The sequence below is a fragment of the Dendropsophus ebraccatus genome, chromosome 7 (genome assembly GCF_027789765.1).
Source record: "Dendropsophus ebraccatus isolate aDenEbr1 chromosome 7, aDenEbr1.pat, whole genome shotgun sequence".
Taxonomy (NCBI): Eukaryota; Metazoa; Chordata; class Amphibia; order Anura; family Hylidae; genus Dendropsophus; species Dendropsophus ebraccatus.
Genome location: NC_091460.1, coordinates 35,165,422 through 35,191,719, shown reverse-complemented (window position 1 = coordinate 35,191,719; position 26,298 = coordinate 35,165,422). Strand labels below are relative to the sequence as shown.

The 26,298-nt window shown below is 41.3% G+C and overlaps 1 protein-coding gene across 5 annotated transcripts in view; it reads left to right on the top strand.

Annotated features, from left to right (window-relative positions):
- FAM53A (family with sequence similarity 53 member A) overlaps positions 1-25,836 on the top strand; it is a 61,033-nt gene extending 35,197 nt beyond the window's left edge. For all 5 annotated transcript variants that reach the window (XM_069977278.1, XM_069977276.1, XM_069977275.1 and 2 more), the window contains one exon: positions 24,339-25,836. In XM_069977278.1, coding sequence (XP_069833379.1) covers positions 24,339-24,623 — 285 coding nt within the window. In that variant the 3' untranslated portion in view covers positions 24,624-25,836. The remainder of the gene's footprint in view (positions 1-24,338) is intronic.
- The last annotated feature ends 462 nt before the right edge of the window (positions 25,837-26,298 follow it).

Here is a 26,298-nt window from a genome sequence, read left to right as displayed (position 1 = left end):
TGGGAAGTCGGAGAACTGAAAAGGGTCTAGTCACATGTCAGATTTAGTTGAGTAGGTGTGGTGATGACGGCACTTCCGGCAATGCTGGTGCCCAAGGTGGTAGGTATCCAGATAAGTAGTAGAGAAAACCCGGTACTCACCAAATAATTCTGCTTATTTATTATAGTGCAGTAGGCATCAGGTACAGAATTATTTGGTGAGTGGCAGGTCTTCTCTACTACATGTCAAATTTAGACTTCCCTTCTGTACTAAAAATTGTGTCAAAATAAAGTGTAAACATTGGATTTCTGCTAAAGTGTGTCTGATTTGCCATATGCAGATCTGACATTTGTTAACAAACCCTAAGAGTATTGGGAAGAATATTTGTAGCCTGTGTACCCAAGAGCACTAGTGGAGAACCTATTGACTCGGTATGCTCTTCTGTGGGTAGCAGAGGCCTCCTGTAGTTACTCAGGTCAGTGATCTGTTCAGAGAACGATGGTGACAATTTATGGTCTCTCATTTTTGGTCTTCATTTATCTGTTGGAAACCTGTTCTAAACCTTAGCAGTTGCCAGGGTATAAGTGGAATCTTCTGTCATGAACTCATATGTTGTCCTCACAAGACAGGAGAATAAATCCAATTCTCTCCTGCTCGAATACACATTCAGTGAGTTACAAGCCGAAAATAGTCGGAAAGTCCCTTTCTCCTGCACTGCGGCTGTGTGCCAAAGACTCACATAGCTCACCCACAGGTCTCCATGCTTTATCCTATCCCAGTGTTCTTGTTCTCCCATGTGGCAGCAGACTGTGTTTCTCAGCTCTGAACTCGTCTAAACTTGACCATTATTAATATAAATTTTATGTAACCTCTGTAACCTTCACTTGTTTACCACATAGAACAATGTGTTTTGCACATAGACTCAATACCTCAAGGACATGATTTTATTAAAGCACAATTCAAGGGAAAACCTAAAACCTCGAATGGTGGTCACAAAATGCATAAGGTGTCGCCAAATTCATCTGAACATGATGATTTGACCTGTCCCTTCTGGTTTCTTGGGGTCTTGGGTTCATGTTGTCTCCCGTTTCTATGGTCCCTCTGGTGGTCACCTGAATATATAGTCATATTCTATTAAGACAACTGGGAAACTTCGTATATACATGTAATAGAATAAGGTTTCAGAGTAATGAGAAGCATAATGTCACTGTGGGCTTGACTAACCATGTCAGTGCCCAAAATGGGGCACATAGCCATGAAAGTACTTATCTTCCTCAGTTGTCCATAGCTTAGGTTAACACGTTGTTCCTGGTTCTTGTATCTCTAGTATATGGCAGAGCATAACGCTCTTCATGTTCCTTTTAATAGCAGCATGGAGTCCCCCTGTCACTTCTGGGTCAGTGAGTGATTTGCTTTCTATGTCAGGAAGCTGCTGATAGTCCGCACTTGTCAGCTTTCCCATGACTTCTCCAGTATCTAAAAATGGTCGCTAATTCTCAGGAGTAAGTTATGTTGTAGATTTCCAAGGAATATAAAGCCAGGGCTTTTATCTTTGGCCAAATTTGTTAGTTCTTATATAGATTCACCAGGTGAGGACATAAACCAAAGTTGAAGTTTTTGCAACATTAAGTCATTAGATTTTAGATGCGTTTATAGACTGATAAAGAGGTTGTCTATGAAAAGAATTTAAGAGAGTCAAGATCCAGCAATGTTTTTTTTTGTATCTGGACACTTAGGGGGATATTAATCAAAGGGTGTAAAATTGACTGGTGCAAACTTCCCACAGCAACCAATCACAGCTCAGCTTTGCTTTCAGCACTGCCTAAAGCTGAGCTGTGATTGGTTGCTGTGGGCAGTTTGCACCAGCCTAAATTTTACACCCTTTGATAAATCTCCCCCTTAGGGTACTAAACATGGTCTACAAATAAGGTCTGATCATTGTATCTAGCATCCTTAGCTGGTAACCAAAATGGTCCGAGCAGTATGCATTAAACGCACTCAGTCCCTTATTATAATGCCCAGGGACTTGCATGCATGTAAATTAAAACTTTCTTGGGCATATATTAAATTACGGTATATTAAAACTCATTTCATGCACGTGGAACTTTGCACAGCAGTAGAATTTAGCACTGATTTAGGTAATCTGGAATATAACTAGATTAAATGTATACCAATATTACCATTTAACCATTTAGAATATTTAATGATCCAAAAACAGCAGATCTCACTAATTCCAATAGGTTGATTCATTGGAAAAACATGGCTGCTTTCTTCCTTAAACTGCATCTCACCCGTGCATGGTTTCTGGTGGTATTGCAACTCTGCTCCGTTGAATAGGTGCAATACCAGATGGAACCAGTTAGCAGGCACGGTGCTGTTTTTGAAAGCAAGCAGCTATGTTTTTCTAATCCGTCGATTACCATTTGGTTTCCCTAAGTAAACACTGACTTAGTCTCTTTCACCAGTTGTATAAGTGACTCTGTGTTGGGATTTTTTGGGAACCTGGTGAATGTCGTGGTGAAAAGAGGGAGGGGGGTTAATAGCCGCTGTTGAGTTCATTACCGATTTGCTTACTTGACATGAGTAAAATTATACTTTGTGTAGGAAAATGTGAGGGATTTTGCAGTTGGTACTTGCCACCTGTATCTCCAGCGAAATGTCAGCCAAGGTGTGGATCAAGTTTCAGCCCGAAACAGACAAACACGACCCTGTGAATGAAAGACCTTCATACGTTCCACCTAATGGTTAAGCTAAAGACTTCAGCTAATTTTTTAGACAGCTGTTTGACCTCGCCGGAAAATGTGGCGTCCCTGTGGGACTTGTCCCATTATCCAGCAGTTCTAGCAGAATCTTGAAGACTTAAGAAGTTTCACTCGGTAAAAAGCAACTTTTTTTTTACTTTTTTCTTTTTTTTTTGTGACAAATTGGCTCCTACAGCGTGGCGGCTCATGCATGAATCTTCTTTCAGACGGAGACAGTTCACGTTTCGCTGTTCTGATGTTCACAACTGTGTTGCAGAATCTGAGAACTTGTTATCTCTGCACATGGGAAAAGTTCTCTTCTGTTTTTTTCCCAAGCACATTTCATTCTTGCTTTCAGATTGAGTTTTAATGCTCACAAGCAAGTAGTACAATATATATATATATATATATATATATATATATATATATATATATATATATATATATATATATATGATACTATCTGTGTTCTATATTTTGCCAAAATAACTTTTGAAAAGAAAAATAAAAAAAAATGTTGGGTGTTTCATAACCAGGATGCCAGTTTTCTCAGTTCAGTCAGCAGCCAGAACCCTAGTAGTATCACCTTGTGCTATATAGTATAGTAAAAGATATTTGACCTTGTGTTAGATATATATAGACAACTACACACAAATGTCCTCTCATAAAGTGGATCATATGGAATGTAAAACCTCTACTAGCCTTAGTAGATAGTTATTTATAAGAAGCCATCTTGTCCCATAACTGGCCATTTTTAGTAGTATGGGTTTACGTTTTCATTAAGCTTGTCTGTAGTTGTCGTCTTCACTGTTTATTCTTCCTGGAAAAGTAAACACCATTGACATGGGACATGGTATGGTCAGGCAAACTATTCCTACGTTTCCACATGGAGCAACTGAGGGGTATACAACGCGGAGTCCTAAGATATACTAAAGTTGACTGAAGGTTTTGGTTGGCAGAATAAGCTGTATGGAAGGGGCCTCCCACCCCTGGATGGATTTTCACTGCCCGATATTTATGTTCTTGAAGGATATGCTAGTGCCAGATCAGTCCAGCTGAGGATTCCCAGTCCTCTACCCCTAGGAGGAACACATGAATGTTGGACTTGGACATGGACAGGTGAGATAACTGTCCACTGAACTATCTCTGACCGACTTTGTCACTTGGCTTTCCCACTTGGCTTTCCCAGACTTTTGAAACCAGGTCCAGGACCTCCATATAAGATCAGCTGAATGACCACCTCTATAGGAGGTATTGGAGGTATATATTTTATTTATTTATAACATTCACAACATTCACACGGCCCGTAAAAATGACCATGGTCGCGGCCAGGACAATTTTAGAACCATTCAAGTGAATGCAGCTGCACTTTGGAGGATCCGTGCCACGAGCCTCCTCCGGTCATCATGGCACGGATCGTGTGAATGAGGCCTAAGAGAGAAAATTATCCTGTTTATGCCCCTTAATGAATCTACTGAATCCCACATCGGTAGAACTGGTTTTAGTAAATTCCCCCTGTTATATTTTAAGAGCATGATGACTCCTGGTCCTGTCTTACATTTACGACGTAAGATAATAAATGCGCTGTTGCACGCCATATGGTCGTCTCTAACACTGAGAGATCAATCACAGAAATTTCGAAATGAAATATTGTTTCCTTTTTAACCCAGCTCTGCTGCAATAGAAATCCTATAGAGCAGAGACCTAGATAAGGTGGTTCTGTTTTCAGCAGCTGGTGACTCATTTCCGTACCGAGTGACCGAAGTTCTCTTTCAAGATGACAGTGACTTTGTGGTCTCTTACATATGACAGCGGCTTGTAATCGCAACAGTGGGGTTGTAATGTAAGTGTGACAGGTCTATCAGCTGTGCTCAGCTGCAGATGCATCGCCCTGATACATGCTAATATTAAAATAAATTCAAGGTCTTTTCTCTTATATGGAAATTTTACTTCAAGAAAATTGCACTTTAAGGCAACTTATAAGCATGTCTTTAAAAGGTTTGTCCAGTTTAGGAAATTCATTTTCGTACAATTCAGTAAGCAGGTCTGCATTTCTATAAGGCCTCCTTTGTTCAGAATCTTCCTTTTTCCAGAGTAGAGACCAAAGAAAGTCTCTTGCTGTGGAGGACCTGTCCTGTCCTGCATTATACAGACAACCCATTGGTTTGACTGGGTGCTATGTAATGCTTAATCCCTCCAGTGGGGGCACTGTAGCTAAATTAAATCATTATTACAAGGTTTACCCAAAGATTATGGCTCATTGCTGGTGATCCTAGCAGGTGAGATACTTTGGGATTACTTTCTAATTAAGAGACCCAATCTAATAATTAGCAGGGAACCCATTTAAAATCTATGAGGTGGAGAAACAATGACAAATGAACTATATCGGTGGCACTAATCCGATGAATAGTTTTGCCTACGAAAACCACGCATGACTGTGAAAGTTGTAAAGTAGGTCTAAATAAGGACGGCCTCAGTATACAGCAACTTCCTGCGTTAAGTGCAGGCACCTGAATTTCTAGATTTTAAATTGCTCTTTAAAGGGGTTATCCAAAATAAGAAATAGTGCCACCTTTGTCCACAGTTTGTGTGTGGTATTGCAGATCCATATGTATGAGGTGAATAGAGTTACATTGTAATTCCACACACAACCTGAGGGCAGGGGTGATGCTGCTTTTGGAATAAAAACTTTTTCTAATTCTAGATAACCCCTCGTACTCTGGGCTATTTAGTGGTGATAAGACCAGCTAGTATAACTTTCTTCTGGCACTTGTCTTCTCCAGTTCCAGCTTCATTGAGAACTCATTTCTGTGAGTGTCTGTGCTGCTGTTTCAGACCTTTTGTTCGCTCTCCCTGGAAGTTGACGGGCAGGTGACATAAGGTAATTCTAGAAAGGCTTTAAAGCGTTTCAGAATGTGGTCACTCTGTCGCGAAGTCATAACTGATCAAACAGATAAATTTCCCTTGGTAAAGTCTTAATTGTGATCACATACTTTACATGACCCTCCGGTGTATCTTGCGTTTCTGGTTAGCTAAGAGGTGACTGGAGTAACAATACATGATGCATACCTGTCGAAAATATGTTGTACAGCCTGAGGAATACCTACATGGCATCGTTCAGGGTGACCTTAGAATACTTTAGATTATTAAGGGTGATATCTACTCAAATATTTTTAGACACCATCAAACATCGTGTCTTAATCAAGGTCCGGCAACTTTGTTGTAGCAGTTTGTAAGGACCACACCTCCACTCTTTACCTCTTGACTTCGGGCACTATGTTAAGTAGTCATTACCTGTCCTCATTCTGCACCCCTACTTCCCTTGGCTTGCCTCAGACCAGTTTGGCCAATTGAGAACCATTGACTTGCTGCAGAACACTTGGATGGTTGGTGGAGCTTGACTTTCATGATTTGGTGCAATCTTAAGTACTGTATAATTGCAGGGAAGTCTTTCCTTGTACCTCCTACACAATTGGCCACCGTGACTTTATTGCTTTGTGTCTGTAAACTTATATTTTATACTATTTTCTTTGAAATGTCCAACCCTAGCCCTGTGGACTTTCATCGGATGGCGTGCGTATAGCTCTGATAGCGAAGTTATCTTTCATATGATGGTTTACCGTACATTATATTATTGTGAGAGGCGTTGGACTTTAGATGAGACTAGTGCCAGCTACTGCAAGGCTTGGTAGATATTTGCCACACCTTAGAACTAGTCTATAGATCTGTATATACCCATTCCTACAGTGTCATAAGGCATGTGATTTTTTTATGCCACCTTGTAACTATAATGTAAGCCACATAGGTCACTTGTAGTAATAAAAGTTTACCACAATGTATTTTTATTTTCTGCCACCTTTAAGGGATAGTCGGTCTAAATCCAAAAGTTTTTTTATTTTTTTTTTATTTGGTTGTAAAGTCACTATGGGTCAGTGAATCTTAACCACTAAACCGTACTTCCTCTTTTTTTCTGATTTGCAAATAGCTTGTGCAGAACAAACAGTAATATGTTGCTTTAGCAGCCCCTGTGAGTTTCATTCTCAGAAAAAAAAACAACTTTTAAACTTGCAGCCCTGTGTCAAATTGGCATGACCTAGAGTGCCTATTTCAAAGGATTGCAACACCCCTCCGTCCCTCCTCCCCAACCTCTTCATAGGGAATGCCCCTGGAACATTTTTTCCTATTCATCACCTGTCTGAACACCGCACATGAGCTGGATCGTTAAGGCACCTGTGCAGTATTCAGACAGGTGAGGAATAGAAAAAAATCCCGCCCAGGGGCATTCCTAGTGATGAGAAGGGATAGAGGGGCATTGCAATCCTAGGGCATACACACTCTAGGCCATGCCAATTTGACACAGGACTACAAGTTTAAAAGTTGTTTTTTAAAACAATAACTGTATCACCTGCAGAATAGACCTCAGGACAGATCTTGGATTAAAGGGGTTATCCAGCGCTACAAAAACATGGCCACTTTCCCCCTACTGTTGTCTCCAGATTGGGTGGGGTTTTGAAACTCCGTTTCATTGAAGTAAATGGAGCTTAATTGCAAACCACACCTGAACTGGAGACAACAGTAGGGGGAAAAGTGGCCATGTTTTTGTAGCACTGGATAACCCCTTTAAAAGCAGCTATCAGAAAGTACAAGCGGTTTGGGGGGGGGGGGGGTCAGATTGTGGGTGCAGAGTTGCTTTAAAGTACATGATATTTTTGTTTGCAGGTTTGTCACTAGTCGTATAGGTCATGTGCACATAGAAGAGCCTTGTCCTTCCTTAGTTCAGGGCCATGCAGTCTCCACTGAGGCACATGGAAGTAGATGCCTCATGTACTGTACCTCTGTGGCAGCCCCATGAAGTCCTCTGAACAAAATTATACAAAAACTTTGTTTTGGCCTTGAGTAGTGTTGAGCAAACTTGCCGAACTGGGTTCGGTAATGTTCTTTGAACCCGAAAGCTTGACATTTGATGGTGACTGGAGAATTTAGTGGCATTTCAAAAAAAATTTATTTTACAAAAACATTTCCACATGAAAAAACATTAAATATCCAATACAAAAAGACAAGTTGATACAGAAATATACAATCCACCCGGGCCTAACCCCCCCAACCCCACCCCGGTCCATGCACGAGGAGGGAAAATAACAATCACACCTCCTATTTCACCTATCTCACTCATACTATCTCACACATTGTTTCCATTCCACTAAACAGGGAGGTTGAGAGGAGATCAATTTTCTCATGATCAACAATTTCGTACAAAACAGCATTTTCAACAAACACTTTCTCTGTTTCCCAGGTGTCCTGGTGGGTAATCTAGAGGTATCACCCAAAGTAATCCAACAAAAATCTTCTTCCAGGGCCAACTCTGGATGAATATTGATTCTCCTAATGAGATACAGCAGTGTTGGGAGACTTATGTCTACCCCTGAAAACCCTTTTAACGGTGCCTATAAACCTTCCCTATAAAAGTCAACCAAACCTAGCGGTGGGTTCCAGAGACAGTTTGAGGTATATGGGGACCTCTTGATTTTCCACCGACATGTGATGCTGATGAAGATTAAAGTCAGACATGATGGATTTTCGCAGCCCAACCCTTTTTTTAAGGGGGAAAAGCTGGTGCCAGAGCAGTTTTGCTGCAGCTCCCCCCTCCCCATAGGGGAACATTTGGCAATGCTCAACACGTGTGTGTGTATATGTTGTTGCTCTACGGCGCCGTTCTATACATGGGTACCATCAAAGTAATCAAAAACTTTTTCCATAATATAAAAAAGTCACCATTAGGTGATTCTTCCTTTTGGAGGAGAGATTATTTGCATGTTCTAACCATGAGTAGTCTTCCAAAATTAGCAGGGCCTCATGAATATATAGGGTCTATAGTTATAGGTCATTTTAGTATTTTTGGCAGCTGATCTGTTGGACTCTATCTCCATTTTTTTGTAGCGTCATTCATTTCTTCTCTGCATGCATCAGCTTAGTGTTTAGATTTCACGGAGGAAATGCTGCAATGTCCGTGACCCATAACATGTGAGATTTCCTTTTTATGCTTTCACAGAGCAAATGTCTGTGTTTATAGTACAGAGACAGTCCTTGTAGTGGTATTTTTGTAATGAAGAGTACAGTCCAAACACTGTCTTCAGGGGGTGAGAAGTTTAAGTTTTGCATGGAACTAAATCAAGCTACATAAGGTAGAGGTCTGTTATAGCACAGAGCTGCATTCAGCGCCGGGCCTAAATAAAGTAGAAGAGGACTGTGCGTGGTAATGGAATTTAATACAGTTATTCAGAGTTGCACAACTTTGAATTGTCGCCATATTGTTGATAATGTTGCGCAGATGTGGGGAGAGTCTATTCTACAGTTAAGCAATCCTTAAAGTGACTGTACCACCAGGCCCAGGCTGAAGCACTGGAGGCGAACCGACCCACCCTTAGTGGGAGGAAACCCCAGCCCCTCTATGATAGGGTTCCATTGATTCTAATGGAGTCACGTCATGGAGGGGCTGGAGTTTCTTCCCACTAAGGGTGGGTTGGCCCGCTTCCAGTGCTTCAGCCTGGGTCTGGTGGTACAGTCACTTTAAAGCAGACATAGTACCCTGCAATATATAGGATTTTTAATTAGTGCCAGAATTTTGAATTTCACATCTGCAATACCACTTTACACCACTACTACCACTAGCAATACCGCTACTTTCCACCTTCCTCTTTTTGAATTTATTTGGACTAGACCGTCAAAAAGCTGAATGTTTTTAAAGAAAACTGAATTCTAATGTGATTGCTTCTCAGAGTGTAAGAAATGATCTATGACTTGTGCACTGACAGTGCGTTTTCCCACTCGGATGGTAAACCAGATAATCATTTTCAATGCCTGCAGTCATACAGATTTCTCTCATTCCTGGCCGACATCCCCATTAGTATTCATATTTTTTCAAAATGGAGCAAGCCTTGAGATTTTTACATAAAAATGTAATTTTAGGCGGCTGATAAATGATAAAATGCGTGCTATTTTGGCTCCAAGGGTTAAAAGTTGTACACAAACACACCTGTCTTTTATCCATTGAAGCAGCTGCTGCTACGTTTTAATCTCCGGCTTCCCCTTTGATCAGTACACAGCACACACCTTGCTTAGTTGTAAGGAGAGATCTAGGGCACCAGATTGCAGGTTTCCTGCAAACGATTTCCCTTGACGTTTCAGATTATTGCCCTGTTATTATACGGCTGTACAGTGATAAACTATATTACTATATACCGCTATATAGCTTATCTTTTCCTTACAGCTGACCCTACGCAATTCATGGTTTCCATGTAAGGTATATGTAAGTGTTAGGTAATCGTTATGAATGAGTGGAGGTAGGTCAGTATAAAGCTTTGTTCACATCTCGTTTTCAGCCTCCAACGGAGGTATAGATTGCATAGTAAAGCCTCTGACCTTTGTTGCTGTATGGCCATACAGTAGCATACATTGGGTAATTTTAGGCACGGGGGCCTATGGATATGCTCCGTGTATGTGCTAGCAGCTTTTCTCAATTCATACAATCGAATACACAAGGGAAAGTATGAATAGGGTCTTAAAGGGGTTTTTAGTTATAGATCTGTGGGGTCCGACTCATCGCACCTTTGTGGATCAGAAGGGGCAGCTGCCGCCTTTCGTACAGCTCCTCAACAATCTTATATTGATTGCCTACCCTGAAGATAGGCATTGACAACCCTTTTAACCCTCTATGCTGATGGCCTGACTTGAAGTTGAATCCACTATCTGTACGATTTTGATGAAAATTGCTATTAATTGGCAGAAAATCTTTGGCTCTGTGACTGTACAACTCCCCACAGTTATCATACCCTTTATGTTCTTACTTATAAGGGTCAGTATTATAGTTCTGCTTGTTGGTTTCCCCAAGTTCTTCTGTGACCACAATGGTCACTGCTTAGCTCTTTAGCCAGCAGGGGGGGACAGAGAGTATGTAAGAAAACTCCTCCCACGAGGAGATTTAAACTTTTTATTTAGAGTCATAAAAATTAGATTGATGAATGAATTAATTTTTAAATGTCTGTTGACCCTTTACCTCGGGAGGGTATAGCGCATCATTAGGGTTAATATGGCTAGTAATTGGAGTTGCCCGTTAATATACGGCTTCTTAGGCCTCGCCTCTATCAAATTCTTGCAGTGCACAGGGTTAATGTGTGTTTGTAATCCAAACATAACTGTTTATGTTCTCTGTCTCCCAGTGAAATATCAGAACACGTCCAGAGTATTTTCTGGCGTGCTCTCACCCCTCCACTCCTCTGACCTCCAAGACACGCAGATCTGCCTTTATACCAAGAAGCCACCATACGCAAACCTCATCTGGCCCCGTAACTGCAGAGCTGGCCTTCAGTACACAGACGGGTGTAACATGACTCTGCTTCTTGGCCTTTAGACGTCTCTGCACTGAAAGAGTAGTAGGCCTGGCCTGAAAGAGTAGTAGGCCTGGCCGGGCTTTGTCACGGCAGAGCCAGGTGCAGTGTGTAAAATGCCCACGTTTCATATTGGGGAAAGATTGTGCTGGGGATGCAGAATCGCTCTCCGCTTTGGAAACCTGACAGGCTTTGTAAAAATATCTAAAATGTGAGTCAGATGTGTTGGGGCCAGTTTCCTCTGTGTTTGTTATATAATCTCTGATTTATTGCATCATCCCCTTCCTCCGCTTTATATACACACAGCAAAACAGAATAACTCTTAGGCTGGATTACTCGAAATTCCTCCCTCCCGAATGTTTCGAGTTCATTTACTTTCTAGCAAATATCCCTGTCTGGATGATTGAGCAGAGATTGTTATATAAGCAGCCTATAGCTGGACAATTACCTTAGGGGTGAGTTCACATATACCCAGCATAGAAAAAATGTTGCATCCAGTGGTTTTTCAGCCCATTTTGTTGGTGTTTTAAGCACCATGCCCCGCTTCAGGCTGTAGAGCCCTGGAGGTTCAACACATCCAGGAGTGTTCTCACGTGAGGTGCCTATAGACACTTGGACACATGGTATCAAACCCTAAGAAGACTTATTAGTCATTGGTGGGCCATTATAGCATGTTGGGCATTAAGGAATCATCCACCTGGGCAATGTTCATCCACTTGGTGACATTCATATCCATCCTATTCATATACTGTTGGTTCATAGAAAGATTGTATCAGGTCGTCACCCTGGTCAGGTTAACGTATTACCCCTTATGTTGTATGATTCTCAATTGCTTTTGTAGAACTTGGTAGAGCCAGTTAAATATGGTTTTAAGTCCCTATAAAAGATATTTGTCCAAACCCGTCGCCGGTGGAAGGATCAGCCAACAGTATAAGGTGTATGGGGGCCTTCCGACTCTCCACCGACAGATGATGTCTATGGAGAGAAGGGTTAGGCCTGATGGATTTCCAATGCATGACCCTTTTGTCTTCGAAGGGAGCAGGCTGGTGGCGACTTACCCCTCATCCATAGGGAAGAGTATGGGGGCCAGGAGAAATAACTTTTGGCTGAATTATTTTTTTAAGCCAATAGTTGTTGAAATGGTATGGCCACCTTAAAGGGTTAGTGCGGCGTTAAAGAATTATTGACAGAATAACACACATTACAAAGTTATACAACTTTGTAATGTATGTTATGTCTGTGAATGGCCCCCTTCCCCGTGTCCCACCACCCCCACCCGTGTACCTGGAAGTGTGGTGCGCTATACATACCTGTCACGTGCTGACTCGTCTCCGATCTTCAGTCTGCGATGATGTCTTCGGACGGCCGGGCCGAATCCCTCCTAGCGTCCTGGGTGCCGGCCGCCCTCTTTAGCGTCATCAGATGCTCAGCCACGATTGGCTGAGCACAGTTTGGCTCAGCCAATCGCGGCTGAGCAGCCGATGACGCTGAAGAGGGCGGCCGGCACCCAGGACGCTCGGAGGGATTCGGCCCGGCCGTCCGAAGACATCATCGCAGACTGAAGATCGGAGACGAGACGGAGACTAAATCCTTTCCCATAAAGATATATATCAGTGTGCTCAGTACTTTCTGCTTTATAACATGATGTTGACGGGTTAGAAAGCATTTTCATGATGACAGGTTCCCTTTAAATTCTGAATTCCACCTTTAAGGACCTTATAATTAGAAATTCACCTCTTGATGTATTTGACATTGACTAGGAGCTATGAGCTGAGCCGATAGCAGTCAAATCCCCAGCGTTAGAGTTATGTCATGTGCCTTACAAGTCACTATGTAGCCCCACTTTTAGATGGAATGCCCCTTTAACATGTATGAGCACAGGACTATATTACTGCTATACTGATGTAGATCTGAACATACTGATGTAGATCTGAACATACTGAAGACAGTGCTCCAGCTGCTGCTTTCTTGACCTTTACTGCTTTTCTGGGTGCAGTGTCTTGAGTTTCTCGGTGACATCTACAGTGTTAAGTGTCCCCCCCCCCCTCCGCTCTGTCCTTGTATCTCTATCTATTTCTGACTGTGATAAACATATGAGATTGCTGGCTCGGGCAATCTTGTGATTTTCCATAGTTTTGTTCTGCATGCTCTAGCCTGTCGAGCACAAACAATGAGCCTATTCTAGAAGAGGCATAAAGTCCAATATCTAAACCATTGTTGAGAAAATACTGGCGTGGACTCTTTAGGGGGGGTGGGGGGAAGTTCACCCTCGAAATGCTTGTCTGTCATCACTTAAAGGGGTAATTCAATAATAAAGAAAACATAGGTGTTATTTTCTAGAAGGAGCACCACTCTTGTCCTCAGTTTGTGTGTGTTACTGTGGTTCTGTTTCATTGAAGTGAATGGAGCTGAGTTGTAATACCACACACAACCGGTAGCACTATTTTTTGACACCCTGGATAATCCCTTTAAGTTTTTTTCTTTAGTTTTAAAAGTTGGGGGGAAAACAGGTATGGAGTGGTCACTAATTTTACGCCATATTGCTGCTTAGACATGGCAGCCATATTGGTTTTCATTGTCCTCCAACTAGTTTACCAAAAACTACTTATAGAATGGAGTTCTACAGAATATCACGGCTTAAGAACTTGTATTTACAGGTGAATTTCTGATTTAAGGTGGAAACGCCCTTTAAGTGATAAACCTGAAAAGTTGGCATCAAACACTCGCTGCCGGTGGGTGAAAGGCCGAGCCTAGTTTCCATTTGGTCTATGTAAAATGTTTGCCATCCTTGTAGATTTTTGCCAAATTCATTAATCATGGCAGCTTTCAGTCTAGACAGCTTTTCACGACCGTGCCGTGTAGTTCAGTGCCAAGTTACCCCGCATAATCGCCAACGCTATTTCAATCGAATAAATCTCCAGGAATTTCCTTAAATAGCACCTGGATAGCAGTGGGGCAGCATTCTCTGCATAGTTGACGCGTTTCAAGACCGGGACGGCTGCTGTTACAGTGTAGCCTTTATATACTGTGCTTTCATTTTTATTTTAATTTCGGTCAGTGACTCTATTTTCCATGGAGAAGGGTTAAACGCTATGGATACTGTTGACACTTTGTTGGCATGGACAGTTGCCTCACCCCGCGTTTCCTGATCTCTGACATGCACAGTCTGCTGTCTGCAATTGTATTGTATCTAAGCTGGAAACCTGGACTTCCAGTTTTTTTCCCCCCTTGTTTTCAAGGTTCTAAGTTTAGTTAATGTCTGTCACTTGCGTCTTTACGGACAATGGGAGACATGCTGAATTTGGCTATTGACAACCGTGAAAAATTAACCCCTTCTTTGCTTATTGTTGGCAGGCTTTCAGTCCGACAAGAGCAGGGTTAGATCCAGAAGGAGGAAAAAAAGGGGAACTGAAAGTGTATAACATCATTGCCATAAAGCGAGGCTGTGCAGCTGGTACTGGTCTGCACAGCATGCAGGGAGGCGTAATATAAAGGCTGGAGTGCCATATGTTGGCCTAGATTGCCATATGCTAAAGTCTTACATATGGTGGAGACCTAGAAGCATTGCTGACCATGATGATATCACGTTTATTGCATCATGCAAAACGGGATGATGGTAGATAAAGATGCATTCGTTTAACTCTTTGTTGACATAGAATAGCACATACTTGTCCTGCGAATGGGGACTAGGGGAACAATAGAGCTGCTAGCCAGACCCCAGACACAATTTTGCAGACATTATATATGATGGTGGAGAAGATTTTTTATTTTATTTTACCCTTTGTAGAAGAGTGGCAAGATCTTGGCCCCAGAAACATTGGGGGTACCAGAGGTTGGACTCAAGCCAGACTTTTATACATTGTTTGAAATGGTATAGGAGTACAAATTTAGGTTGTCTTTGGGCCATCCAGTTGTGTATAGCCTATAAAACACAACTCCCAAGTATTTTTGATAACACACTAATTTTATTGCGTTCAGAGCCCATTGTAACATCTTTTTGGGTGTAAAGTGGGTGCCAGTTTTTTTCTACTTCATAAAAGGGGAACTAACAGCAGGTCAGACAAATCTGCCCCTATTTGCGGAGGATGAAGGTATGACCCCAGAGCACTGATCTAGACCATTCTCGTTCAGCCTGCTCAACTGATAATTATTAGAAGGGGCGGACTGGTGCTGTGGGGCGGGGGCAAGGCCTACATTAAAACTGCTCGGGAACGGGAAGGAAGGTAAGAGACACAACTTCCTCCTCAGCACCCTGTGCGCAATACGTAGGTGTCAGCAGGTTTCATTATTTTAACATGCTGATCCCCTTTAAAAGTAGGATAGAACACTATTCTGTTAAGTGAAATTAAAAATATGGATCTAGCTTATGGTGCGTTTACACAGATTTATCTGAAAGAACTTTGAAGCCAAAGCCAGGAACAGACTATAAACAGGGATCAGGTCATAAAGGAAAGACTGGGATCTATCCTCTTTTTAAATCCATTCCTGGCTTTGGCTTCCAAAATCTGTCAGATAAATCTTTCTGTGTAAACGCACCCTTAGTTAGACCTAATCGTGGGTGGGGTCAACAAGTTAGACCATGCTTATTGGCTCCAAAGGAGTGAGGAGAAAGGTTAGCAAGGTCCAAGCCCTCCTGGTCTTATAATGAGATGTATGTGGCGGTAGGAACTAACACATTGGGTTCCCCTTTTTTTCCCCTATGGGCTCCTCATGGTATTTTTATTTATTTATTATATTTAGAGTACTTGTGTATTTAGGCCGTAGATATAGTTTTACTTTGTAAGAACTAATTAATGAACCATCTTAAGAGGAGCTGATCAGGGCTGTAAGACACATGGAAGATGAGAACGTGTCACTGTCTTAGCAGATGGATGCCGCTCGGCTCCTCCACCAGAACTTTGCCCGCTCCAGTTTCACAGCCTTGACAGCCTTCTATTTAATTTATCATGACTAAACAGAAACGCTATAGTAATAACAAGCATCAGCGACCAGATGAAGCAAGATGTCAGTCACAGGATCTCTCGCTGGAGACCTTGGAAGGAAAGCCCGTTGCCATAACAGTGACCAAAACAAGACATCCTGACAGGAACACCTCCGAGCCGAGTATTATATTGACAGGGCGGCCTGTGTTTTTATTACCCAGAGCTCATATTTACAGGGATGCGTCGGTGGTGAACCTCTAACACGTAGCGAGGGGGGAAATAAAAACATAATATTTTATTATAGGTTCCCAGAATCCTTAGGAAAGTTGGTTTTGCTCGTTTAGGGTAAGTAATAAACTCTTTAAGAGGCAGCTGTGTGGAGCTCGTACAGTGCTGCCTGTGACACGTGTTATCTGCATATCGCTTTATGAGGCCTGGGCAAGTTACTTTGCAGGAAATGAGCATGATTAAAACCTACATGTGATCCCCCAGCTCATTCTACACAAACTGCTAGACCTTGCATTTCCATCTCCTCTAGAGATATGTATTTTGCAAAGGTTTTGCATATAGATAAGTATAGCAGAGCTGACACCTCCATCTTAGGTTGCATTGCTTGTAATTCGAGATTACTCTGTTACTGTATTTAAGGATGAACTGTAAAGGGGTCCGTATGGGTGGACCCGATTCTATGCCCACTAGATTTGTAAGCACACTTTCGGTCTCCTCCTTTAGTTTAATGCTTACAGAACACAATTGTTCTTGACCTTTCTAACATTTATTATTCTTTATACAATTTACCACCATATTCAAGATATGTTTGCTTTCACTTAGAAGAAACTTTCTTATTATATATCCTGCCCTAGTTTGCTTTCATAGTCAATTTTTTTCTCCAACGCTTCTTCCTTCTCAACTCTCTAAATGAGAGAACAGAACAAGGTCAGGATGGGTGTCTCCATAATGAGAACAAGCAAGTGGAAGATCTTGTGCTGAATATATAACATTGAAGAACTATTTGTAATGGGATGATTTATAGGTAATTAGCTTGGATTTGTCCCCTCGTGGGCGGGGTCAACACGTTAAACCATCCTTATTGGCGTTAATATGGAGTGAAGGAAAATGTTTACAATCTCCAAGTCTCCCTGGTCTTAAAATAAGAAGGTATTTGGTGGTAGGAACTAACACTGTGTTCCCTTTTTCCCCCTATAGGCTCCTCATGGTATTATTTCTTATATTTAGATTGCTATGTATTTAGGCCACAGCTGGAGGAGATATTATTTTACTTTGGAAGCACTTTGATGCACCATAAAAGAAACTGATCAGGGCTTTACCATGATTTATTAGTAGTTTTCTCATATGTTTACCTTCTGTTTAGCCTCTACATGGTAGAGGAAGCAGCAAGTGTCCCAATGGGCCAGTCAAGTAACTGCCGACACCTTCTATTCTTTGAAACCATCAGATATTTACATATCCCATCCATTGGCAATAGGAGCCTTTATGTATAATGTCTTGGTGAGATAGAAGCTAATTAACCTTTTATATTTGACCCATCATAGTGTATGGAATGGAAATGTTTGTTATATATTGGCCAACTCCTTTCTGTATTTGCACTTCCCATGGATGAAGCCACACATCCACACATAGATGTGGTTTTGTCCTTTTTGACTAGGTGAGTCAATTTCCTAATAAGAGAAGATGGGGATAAGAAAACGGGAGATGTGAAGCCCAATTGACTGCCTAGCCCTAAAACTGGTCACCTAAACCTCCTTTACATAGAGGTTACATGTGTATCTGGTTTACAGAGCACCCGGTGACAGAACTAGACGACTTCTTGGCATAGGTAAGGTTAAAGTTTATGAGCACAGTCTGTTTGGAGGAAACTTCTGGACTCTTCTCCCAGCTATGGATGGATATACATTGTAAATTCGGGACATGCGTATGATTTCCTACCTTCTAACATTTTGCCAATTCTCATTCACCCTCTTTCCGATTTTGCCTCGTCCACCACCTCTTTCATTAGTATGCAAGTATTCAGAGTGATACTTTGAGCAGAACTGAAAGGACCTGCCGCCTCCTCATTCATTGCCCTCTTGTCATGCTGAGGAGGCCACCAGTGTCGGGTCTCCCGCCAAGAGCAGAATATCAATGTGAGTTTGAAGAGTTAATTTGGCGAACTTCGGGGGCGCCCCATCCCTGGACGGCAGCTGTCCTTTCATCTCATCTCTTGTGCAGCAAAGTGCCTGATCTAGCAGCTGCCGGCACTTGTCACATCCCCTATAGAAAAGTGGTGTGGCCTGACAGAATGTGCTTGTTACAAAATATCTATGGGTTTAATGAGGGGGAAACTTGGCGCGTTCCCTTCTAGAGAGGGGGGGAAGTGTCATTCACTGGAAAGAATTTTTTTTCCGTGTATGACTCTCTGTAGAATAGTCATTGAGTTAAAAGAACTCTGCCAATATTACACTATTTGTTTAAGTGAAGATTTAAAGTTTTTATAGTATTTTTTAGTCTAAGCAACTGTTTTATGGGCATTTGCCTTGTTCCAGATGTTCTAAGTGGCCAACGACCCCATTAACATTTATTCTTGGACTGGCCAATAGTCCAGATTTTATTGGGGTAGTTATAAACGCTGTGCTGTTAGATACCTATAATTCAGTTTCTTTAAGGAAAAAGTTATCCAAACTGTGTTTCTGATGACAGCAGACCTAAAAATGAGGATCTGCCATTGGACACTTAAAAGGTTTCCCACAACAATTATCCAATGCCTCCGACCAACTTTACATGGTAAGTATAGGTTCACATCACAATACATCTTTCGTATATGTCAGCATCCTCAAACATGGACAGGCACTGGCTTCATTGACTTCAATGGCCTGAACATACTCCGTGACTACGTTTGGGCCATTTTACTAGAATATATGTATGTGTACTCCAACCCAAGAACACAGAACTTTTAGGTCTGAAGTCCAAACATATATACTGATGATATCTATTTACCAATGGCGGAGTTACTGCTTGACCGAGACGGGAAGGTTGCCCTCCTATATGTCAGTTAAATTAACTTTTAAGTGAATTCAATTAAATTCTGCTTTGATTTTCAGATGTTTCAGCTTCAATGAAATAATCTTGTCTTTTTGACTCCAACATGGCAGTCAATCTGCTTGAGAAGTATTGAGATGCATATTAGTTTATGGTCAAAAGCTTCTATAAATGATGTTCATGGTTATATCTGCACCATTAACCCTGCTGAACAGGAATGGAGGCGGGGGGCATTAGTATGGGGGTGTTCCTGCCCCCTCAGACAAAGCCTGTCAAACTAGAACACAGATGGCATGTGCCAATAACTATGCCGAGCGTGGGTCTAAGTGTTAATGTTTATTTTCCATTCTTTGCTTAGAGAATACATCCATAAATCCCTTCAGTGCGCAAAGCTTGGGGGCCCCTTTAGAAAGCTTATCCATTCACTGGCTCAACATTTGGTTACTGAACAGGCAACCTGAGGAATTCTTGAACCCCCCCCCCCCTCCATTTTTTTTTTTTATTTTTTTTTTTGAATGGCCAAGTACACACTGTCCATATTGAATGAGTGGCTATTTTGCAACTAGGACATGCCGAAATGCGGAGTGTGCTGTGCTTGACAGGACTTCGCTTTGGGAGGGGCTTAGACCCCATTCTTTTCAGCAACGCATGAACAGTCAAAGGCCTCCTTTTTATCTTTTGTTGCCTAGGAGGATACCCATTTAGAGTTCAAATTCCAGCAGGCTTTGGGGAAAAAAAAAAAAAAAAACGAAAGCCGATAGCACTAAAGGCCAGTCTCGGAGATGATAATCAGGAATCAAAAGTGATCTGTAGACAAGCCAGCACTTTGTGCTCTGACAGGAACAAACACACTGGGGGTACTTAGCTCTGAATGAAAGTTTGAAGCCTATTTCTTTTCGGAACATTGAATGAAACCGCTTCTGGAGGTGGCATCCACGTCGAGCATCTGCTGCTCCGTAGCCTTTAGAAACGGCAGAGGAGGAGATCACAATGTGAAATTAGGCCCAAAATGGCATTTAATGAAGTGAGCCTCTGTGCTCTGTGTTCACAGCAAATGAAAGGCTCCAGGGTGAGAGCTTCAGGGGTTTGCACAAGAAAAGACGTCTCATTAGATGCCTCAGCTTTTTTTATTTTTTTTTCCCCCTTCCATAGAAGTTTTTTTTGTGTCGGGAAGGTTGGACTTCTTCCATCTGGAGGTTTTTTATGTGCGGCTTCAGATTTTTCTTTTCGAGACAATACCTTCAGAATTGATGAACCCAGAATGAGCTTCTCTCTTTCGTAATTTAATTTAGTCATTAACATAAAATGTAGCCAACGGCTTGTGCACAATTGGGCCGTATCGAAGAGGGCAAAGAGTTATTAGTCCGTGTTTGAAGAGAAACTGCATTTATTTGATTGTGTTTCATAAATATATATATTTTAAAATATTCAGTAGTTTAATGGCCAGTCAATGTGACCAATTTATGAGACTGGAGATTATATGAAATTATACCATTGGAAGGCATTTATTTGTACATTTTTTCCATCTTCTCTTTCTCTTCTTATATGTATTTGCCAATGTAGTATTTCCTAGTTTTCTGTGTATCATATCCATCTATCCAGCTATCTATGTCCTATCTTTGATTAGGTAATGTCCATCTATATGTTTGTTAAAAAAAAATATTGATGTGGGTGTTCAGCAAAGGACCTATTTGTCAAATCGGGTAGATATCGCCCCATGTAATAGGGCCAGTGATCAGCTGGTGAATGAGCAAATGCTTCCTCGATGGCTGATCGCTCAATTCTGACTGGTCAAAAAATAATAGTCTGTCAGCTGCACATCTCCCCTTCAAATAGAGAATGTACAGTTGACAGCTTACTAAATCAAAGTTCGGCATGAATAGTCCACCGATTGTTATTTTTGCAGCCCTGACCACACGATCATCGAGCTGTGTAATGGGCTCTGTAAACGAGTGCCAATCTAAGACCCGTGCTAGTTTAGAGTGAAGCCTGGGCCGTGTAATATGCCCTTTAGGCCCCATCCTGATTTCTTGTTGAATTTTTCTTTAATGCCTGCTGCATTTAAGGACCTTACCAATTGCCTTAAATGTGCACTATACTGTATATACTGTAAGTGCTTGCAAATTACAGCTGACCAAGGGGGATCCCAGCCAGTGGGCTCTTTGAGTCCAGATTTTTGTCAAGGCCCCCTTCTAAAATATAGACATTCTCCAACCTCTGTATGAGTACCTTTGAATTAAAGTGGTAAGTGTGTGTACATGCAAGGCCTGTCTTCACAGTCATTTCCTTTGAAAAGTCACAACAGCTGGCTGTGCAAAAATATAGCAAATCTAATTTATCTTCTGTGACTTGCACTTTAACCCAGACATTCCACCAAACGGCCAACAGTAGATGCACTTTTAATTTGCTGTCATGATGAAGAATGTAATCCCGGCCTATTAATAAAGTACTGTTTGCCTGTCGAATAGTAATATGCCAATTACATGCCTGCAGGTCTTCAGATGGTGTCATGCCTCAGCTTGCCATTGCAGTACAGACTATGCATTTCCCCTCAGCTGAAAAGAGTCCTGGGATCCCTTCTGTTTTGTAGAACTGGTGGGGACTATTTATTTTGCGTGCAGTCTGCCAGCCTCAACCGTAGACAAAAAAAAAAGTTCATCATCTTGTTGACTGTAAAGAATGGTTTTCTCAAGGTTCAGGAAGTCTCATTTGACAATGGACTTGGAGTTTAGTCTAGGGGGACCTGAAGAATGGATAAAAAAAATACACAGTACAACATGGCCTGTGGTGTTGATAGACAGAGTCACTGATAAAGGAAAAAAAACCCGAGACATTACTACCACACCCAGCATGTCTTGAAGTCATTGTAAAGCCTTTTCTCTGGTTAAATGAAATTCTTCCCTGTTGTGCAAGTATTTGTTGTGTGATCTGACTTGAGGCAGAGCTGTCGGAGCGTTACTCCATGCTATGGTGGCGGGAAAGTGTCACGTTATGAGAATTTATTCCTTATCTTTTTTAATTACATCTAATTTTGCTATAAAAAATGCCCCTTAATGTGTTGAGGTTTAACACATAATGTTTATTTTTATTGCATAGATCTGTAAAATATGCTAATATATGATTTTTGCAGTTCGACCTGTTCAGTCAACTAAAATTCAGTGTATAGTAAATAGAGAGGAGGGACATGCAGCTGCAGTCTGAGACTATATGCTGTGAGAGGGGCAGGAGGAAGTGCGACGAAGGGAAGAAAGTATTATCAACTTTTTTTGTCCCACCTTAAATGAGTCAGGTCTACCATATCCTAAGATATATGTGAGATTAAAAATAAATAAATAAAAATGATGCCACTTAAGCTGTTTGTTTCCCAGTACTATTGCCTTTGTCTCTTTGCTTTGGCCTGTTCTACTTCACATTAGTTATGTTGTATTCTTGTTGGTGCATGCCCGACTTGTTTAGTTTTCTTGTTTAGAGGGATTTGTTCCAATAATGTCTTAAGGTGTGCATTAAGATGTTACAAGTGAAGTGGTTCACTGCCAATGTGCCTCTCCACCTGTTAACTACATTTTTCAGGATGGAACTGGTAGAGCGATGGCAACGTCAGACTTTGGACTTGCATTTAGGGTAGAGTAAGTTCATTCGCTTTTGGCTGCTCCACAATAATCGGTTTACATAATCCTAGACAACAATGCCACCCATACACGACTTGATGTTTTAAACACAATAGTCTGGGGGCAAAAGAAGACACATCTGAAGGTTTATCATCTCCAAGGAGGGGCCAGTGTCTCACTTGGTAGATTGTCAATGACATATATGCAAATCTATTGGCCACCCTTACGTTAGTGGAACCATTTCATTTGGATCTAAAGGGAGCTCTCCAGTCTTGCCATAAGTAATTTTGTTTCCTGAGCATCATTCCCTATCCAGGACTAATACGGCTATACCTTAAATAAATCTAAACTGGTCATAATTTAGACTTTGTTGAAACTTTTTGAAGTGTTCTCTAACTTAAAAAAAGTAATTCTGGAATGTTTAAGGTGGACCTAAGTGACCCTTAAATGAGTGGGATTGAATTTTTGAAGTACTGTTTTATCGCAATTTTCTGCCTTAGATATCCATACAAGACACAGCTCTTCCCTTGTTCACGTGTTTTTATCTTGCATTAGCGTTAATAACCTGACTGAGGAGTATGGGGGGCTACAAGGGAGCTGTGTGCTGAATTTAATGCACTCTATTCAATTTAAAAATTGCTCACACCCCTCTTAAGTCCAGAAGCACTTGTGCAAATACTAAATCAGGTTTTATGTACCGAGTTGGCCAGCGAGTGATTTTTCTTTTACGCTTTACATAATCCCTTTGAAAAGCTCCACCGTTCCTGCGAATCTGGCAGCACATGAAGTAGAAGTCGGTTAGAAAATAATTTGGGAATTAATTAATCCTTTCTTCATTGTAAACATTATAAACTAATTTAGGCTGAAACAGCAATAACAGCTTTTCAGAATGCCGCTGCCGTTCACGGCTACTGGCTTCATGCTAGGATAATAAACAGGAACCTAAAATGCCCTTCTATAGCGGTCATGGTGGACAGGGAAAGCTCTGGTGGTCAGAAATGGGGGCGCTAAAAGCAGCAGAATGCTGTGTTAAATGCTGAATACATTATGGTGCCATATAACAGTGCTATACATTTAGCCATAATAAGGCGGCTATTCAGCCCTTCCATAACCTGGTGGTCACAAGCCTTAGCTACTAACACATGGTGCACCCCCCTCTCCCGATCCCTCCATACACATGATGGTTTATCTACTTGAAAGCAGGCAGTTGACCTCCATTTGTCAGACCCATATCTTATATGTTTTGTATTGGGGCTTTCTGACTCTCCAGCCGTGTTGGATGTCTGGAGGCCTCCATACACATAACATGGTTGGCAGGTTTTTTCCGACACTTAACTAATGTATATGGCTAACTTAAGGCTTTTTTTTAGTTGATATTAAAGTTCTGTACTCATTGTCATCTTCTGCCGAATAACATTCCATGTGTAGGAGAAGTAACAACTACTCCGAGCACTTATATAATTTAGAAGAGAGATTGTCAACCTACAAATTATTCAGCTTTAGACTTTGCAAATGAAGTCCTTATTGACATTGAGATGGATCTATTGTAGCCATATAGACTAATATTATTGTCTGTGTTCCGGATGTGATTCCCCCACCCGTGAATTAAACTTCCGAGTCTTAAGACTATATTCCCGTAGTAATGCTCTTTTCCTTCGTCTTTTACAGACTTCAAAAAGCCTGTGCTCATTGGACTATGAAGATGAAGAAGAAGAAGAAGATCCCCACCTGAAGACCATCGTCTCCTCTCCCTGCGATTCCAGCGACCATATGAATATCATCACTCCTGGCTCAAGCCCCGTCAAGGAGTCTACGGACGGAGGAACCTGCCTCATCAACTGCTCAAGAGAGACAACCATGAGCGAAAGTGAGGAAGACCTCAGTGACTGTGAGAGTACCATATTTCCTATAGATTGCGAGGAGCTGGATCTGGAAGAAATAGAGAACAACTGAATCTCATCGCCTCTGTAGGATAAGGCGTTCCTCCCTGGTAGAAGTGTGCCTTCTGTTGCCATTGCCCTTCTTCAAGGAGCCCAGTGGAAAGAGTTGCGGCCTAGTCACCTGTTAGTTAATGAAATGGACAAAGATAAAGACTGAGCATTAAAAATGTGTTTCCACCTTGCTGTATTTGCTACGCGGCCTAGTATGTGAGGCTACACGTACAAAGCTAAATAGATGTGAATGTACTCAACAGGTTTCCTATAGAGACGGGGGGAGGGGAAATTGTACCTTCAAGTGCTGACAGCGAGTGCCTAAATATATTTTTTTGCTCAATAAATACACAGAGGGAGGGGGACTACTATTTTAAGCTAGTTTCTTAATTATTTAACCTCACTTTTTGCGGGGTGTGTTTGTCTCGGCGAGTACAATTTGTTTACTTTTGCGAAACGTCGCACATACTAGGCTGCTTTACGTCAGAGAAGACAGCAGAGGAGATACAAGGAAACATTTATAAAAAAAATTAAAATAATAAATTAAAAATAATAAAAAAATAACATATTTTTTTGCATTTCTATGGCTTTTACAGTTCTGGAAAAAAAATAGCATCTCTATTTTGAAATGAATTTTTCAGAAGGGCATTCTATAACTTACAATCTGTCTGCCGTGATTCTGGTGCAGGTGTATGTTCTATATTTGATGAAAAAAAAAAAAAAAGAGCTTAAAGTTCTTCAGGAAAAGATGATATAGTCGACTCAAGACGTCTAGTGTTCACACTTGGTCCAAAATACCAAAATTAACCGCAGGATTTTTTTTATATACATATAGTGAGCGGTTACAAAAATACATGTACTTTTTTTATTATATATATATATATATATATATATAGACGTTGATCAAAATGTACTAGTGACCTCAAAGGTTATTGAGCCCCAAAATTGTGCAACTTTAATTGGGTATTTTTTATTTTGTTTTTTTTGAACCTTGAACAAAGCAATGGTGATTTGCATTCTGTGCATTTACGAGTGCGAGTAGTTACATGCCTTGTAGGTCATTATTACGTTGGTTTTTTTTCTACTGTTCAAAAAAAAAAAAAGAATGTATTGGAGCACTTGAACTTTAGACAGGGACTTTGTAAAGTAACGATCAATTCCACAGGAAGAGGTCACCCCTCAGCAATAGAAGGCAATTTGTCCTTTAATAAATAAAAAAGTGAATTTGCTTTGCATTTCTTGTGTTGATTTCTTCACCTTCACCTAGTTTTTTGGAAAAACTTGAAGTGAATGGGCATGGGGTTTCTGCTTCTTCTGTACCCACTTGCATCCACCTAACCCATATGACTGGCAGCCATTAGATAAAGAGGACATGGGCAAGACTTATCTGGGCTTTTACCCTGCTGGGGATTGCCCCCATGGGTGTTTGAGCCTCATTTACATATATTAAAAAGTCGTATCTCAGCACTGGAAAGGACTATGGAGATGGAATCCTGAAGACTAGCCCCCCCCCCCCATGCCATGTAATTTATTTAGCCCATTTGACCACTTTAGGGTTTTTGAGGGCTCTTTAACATGGGCTGATTGGTAATGAGCGCTCCTAGGAATGCTTATTTACCTACTAATTGGCTTATGGGAAAAAGACCAGCCGTCAGCCAATGAACAAAGCAAACTACTATTAGCAAGCTCTCTTAAAG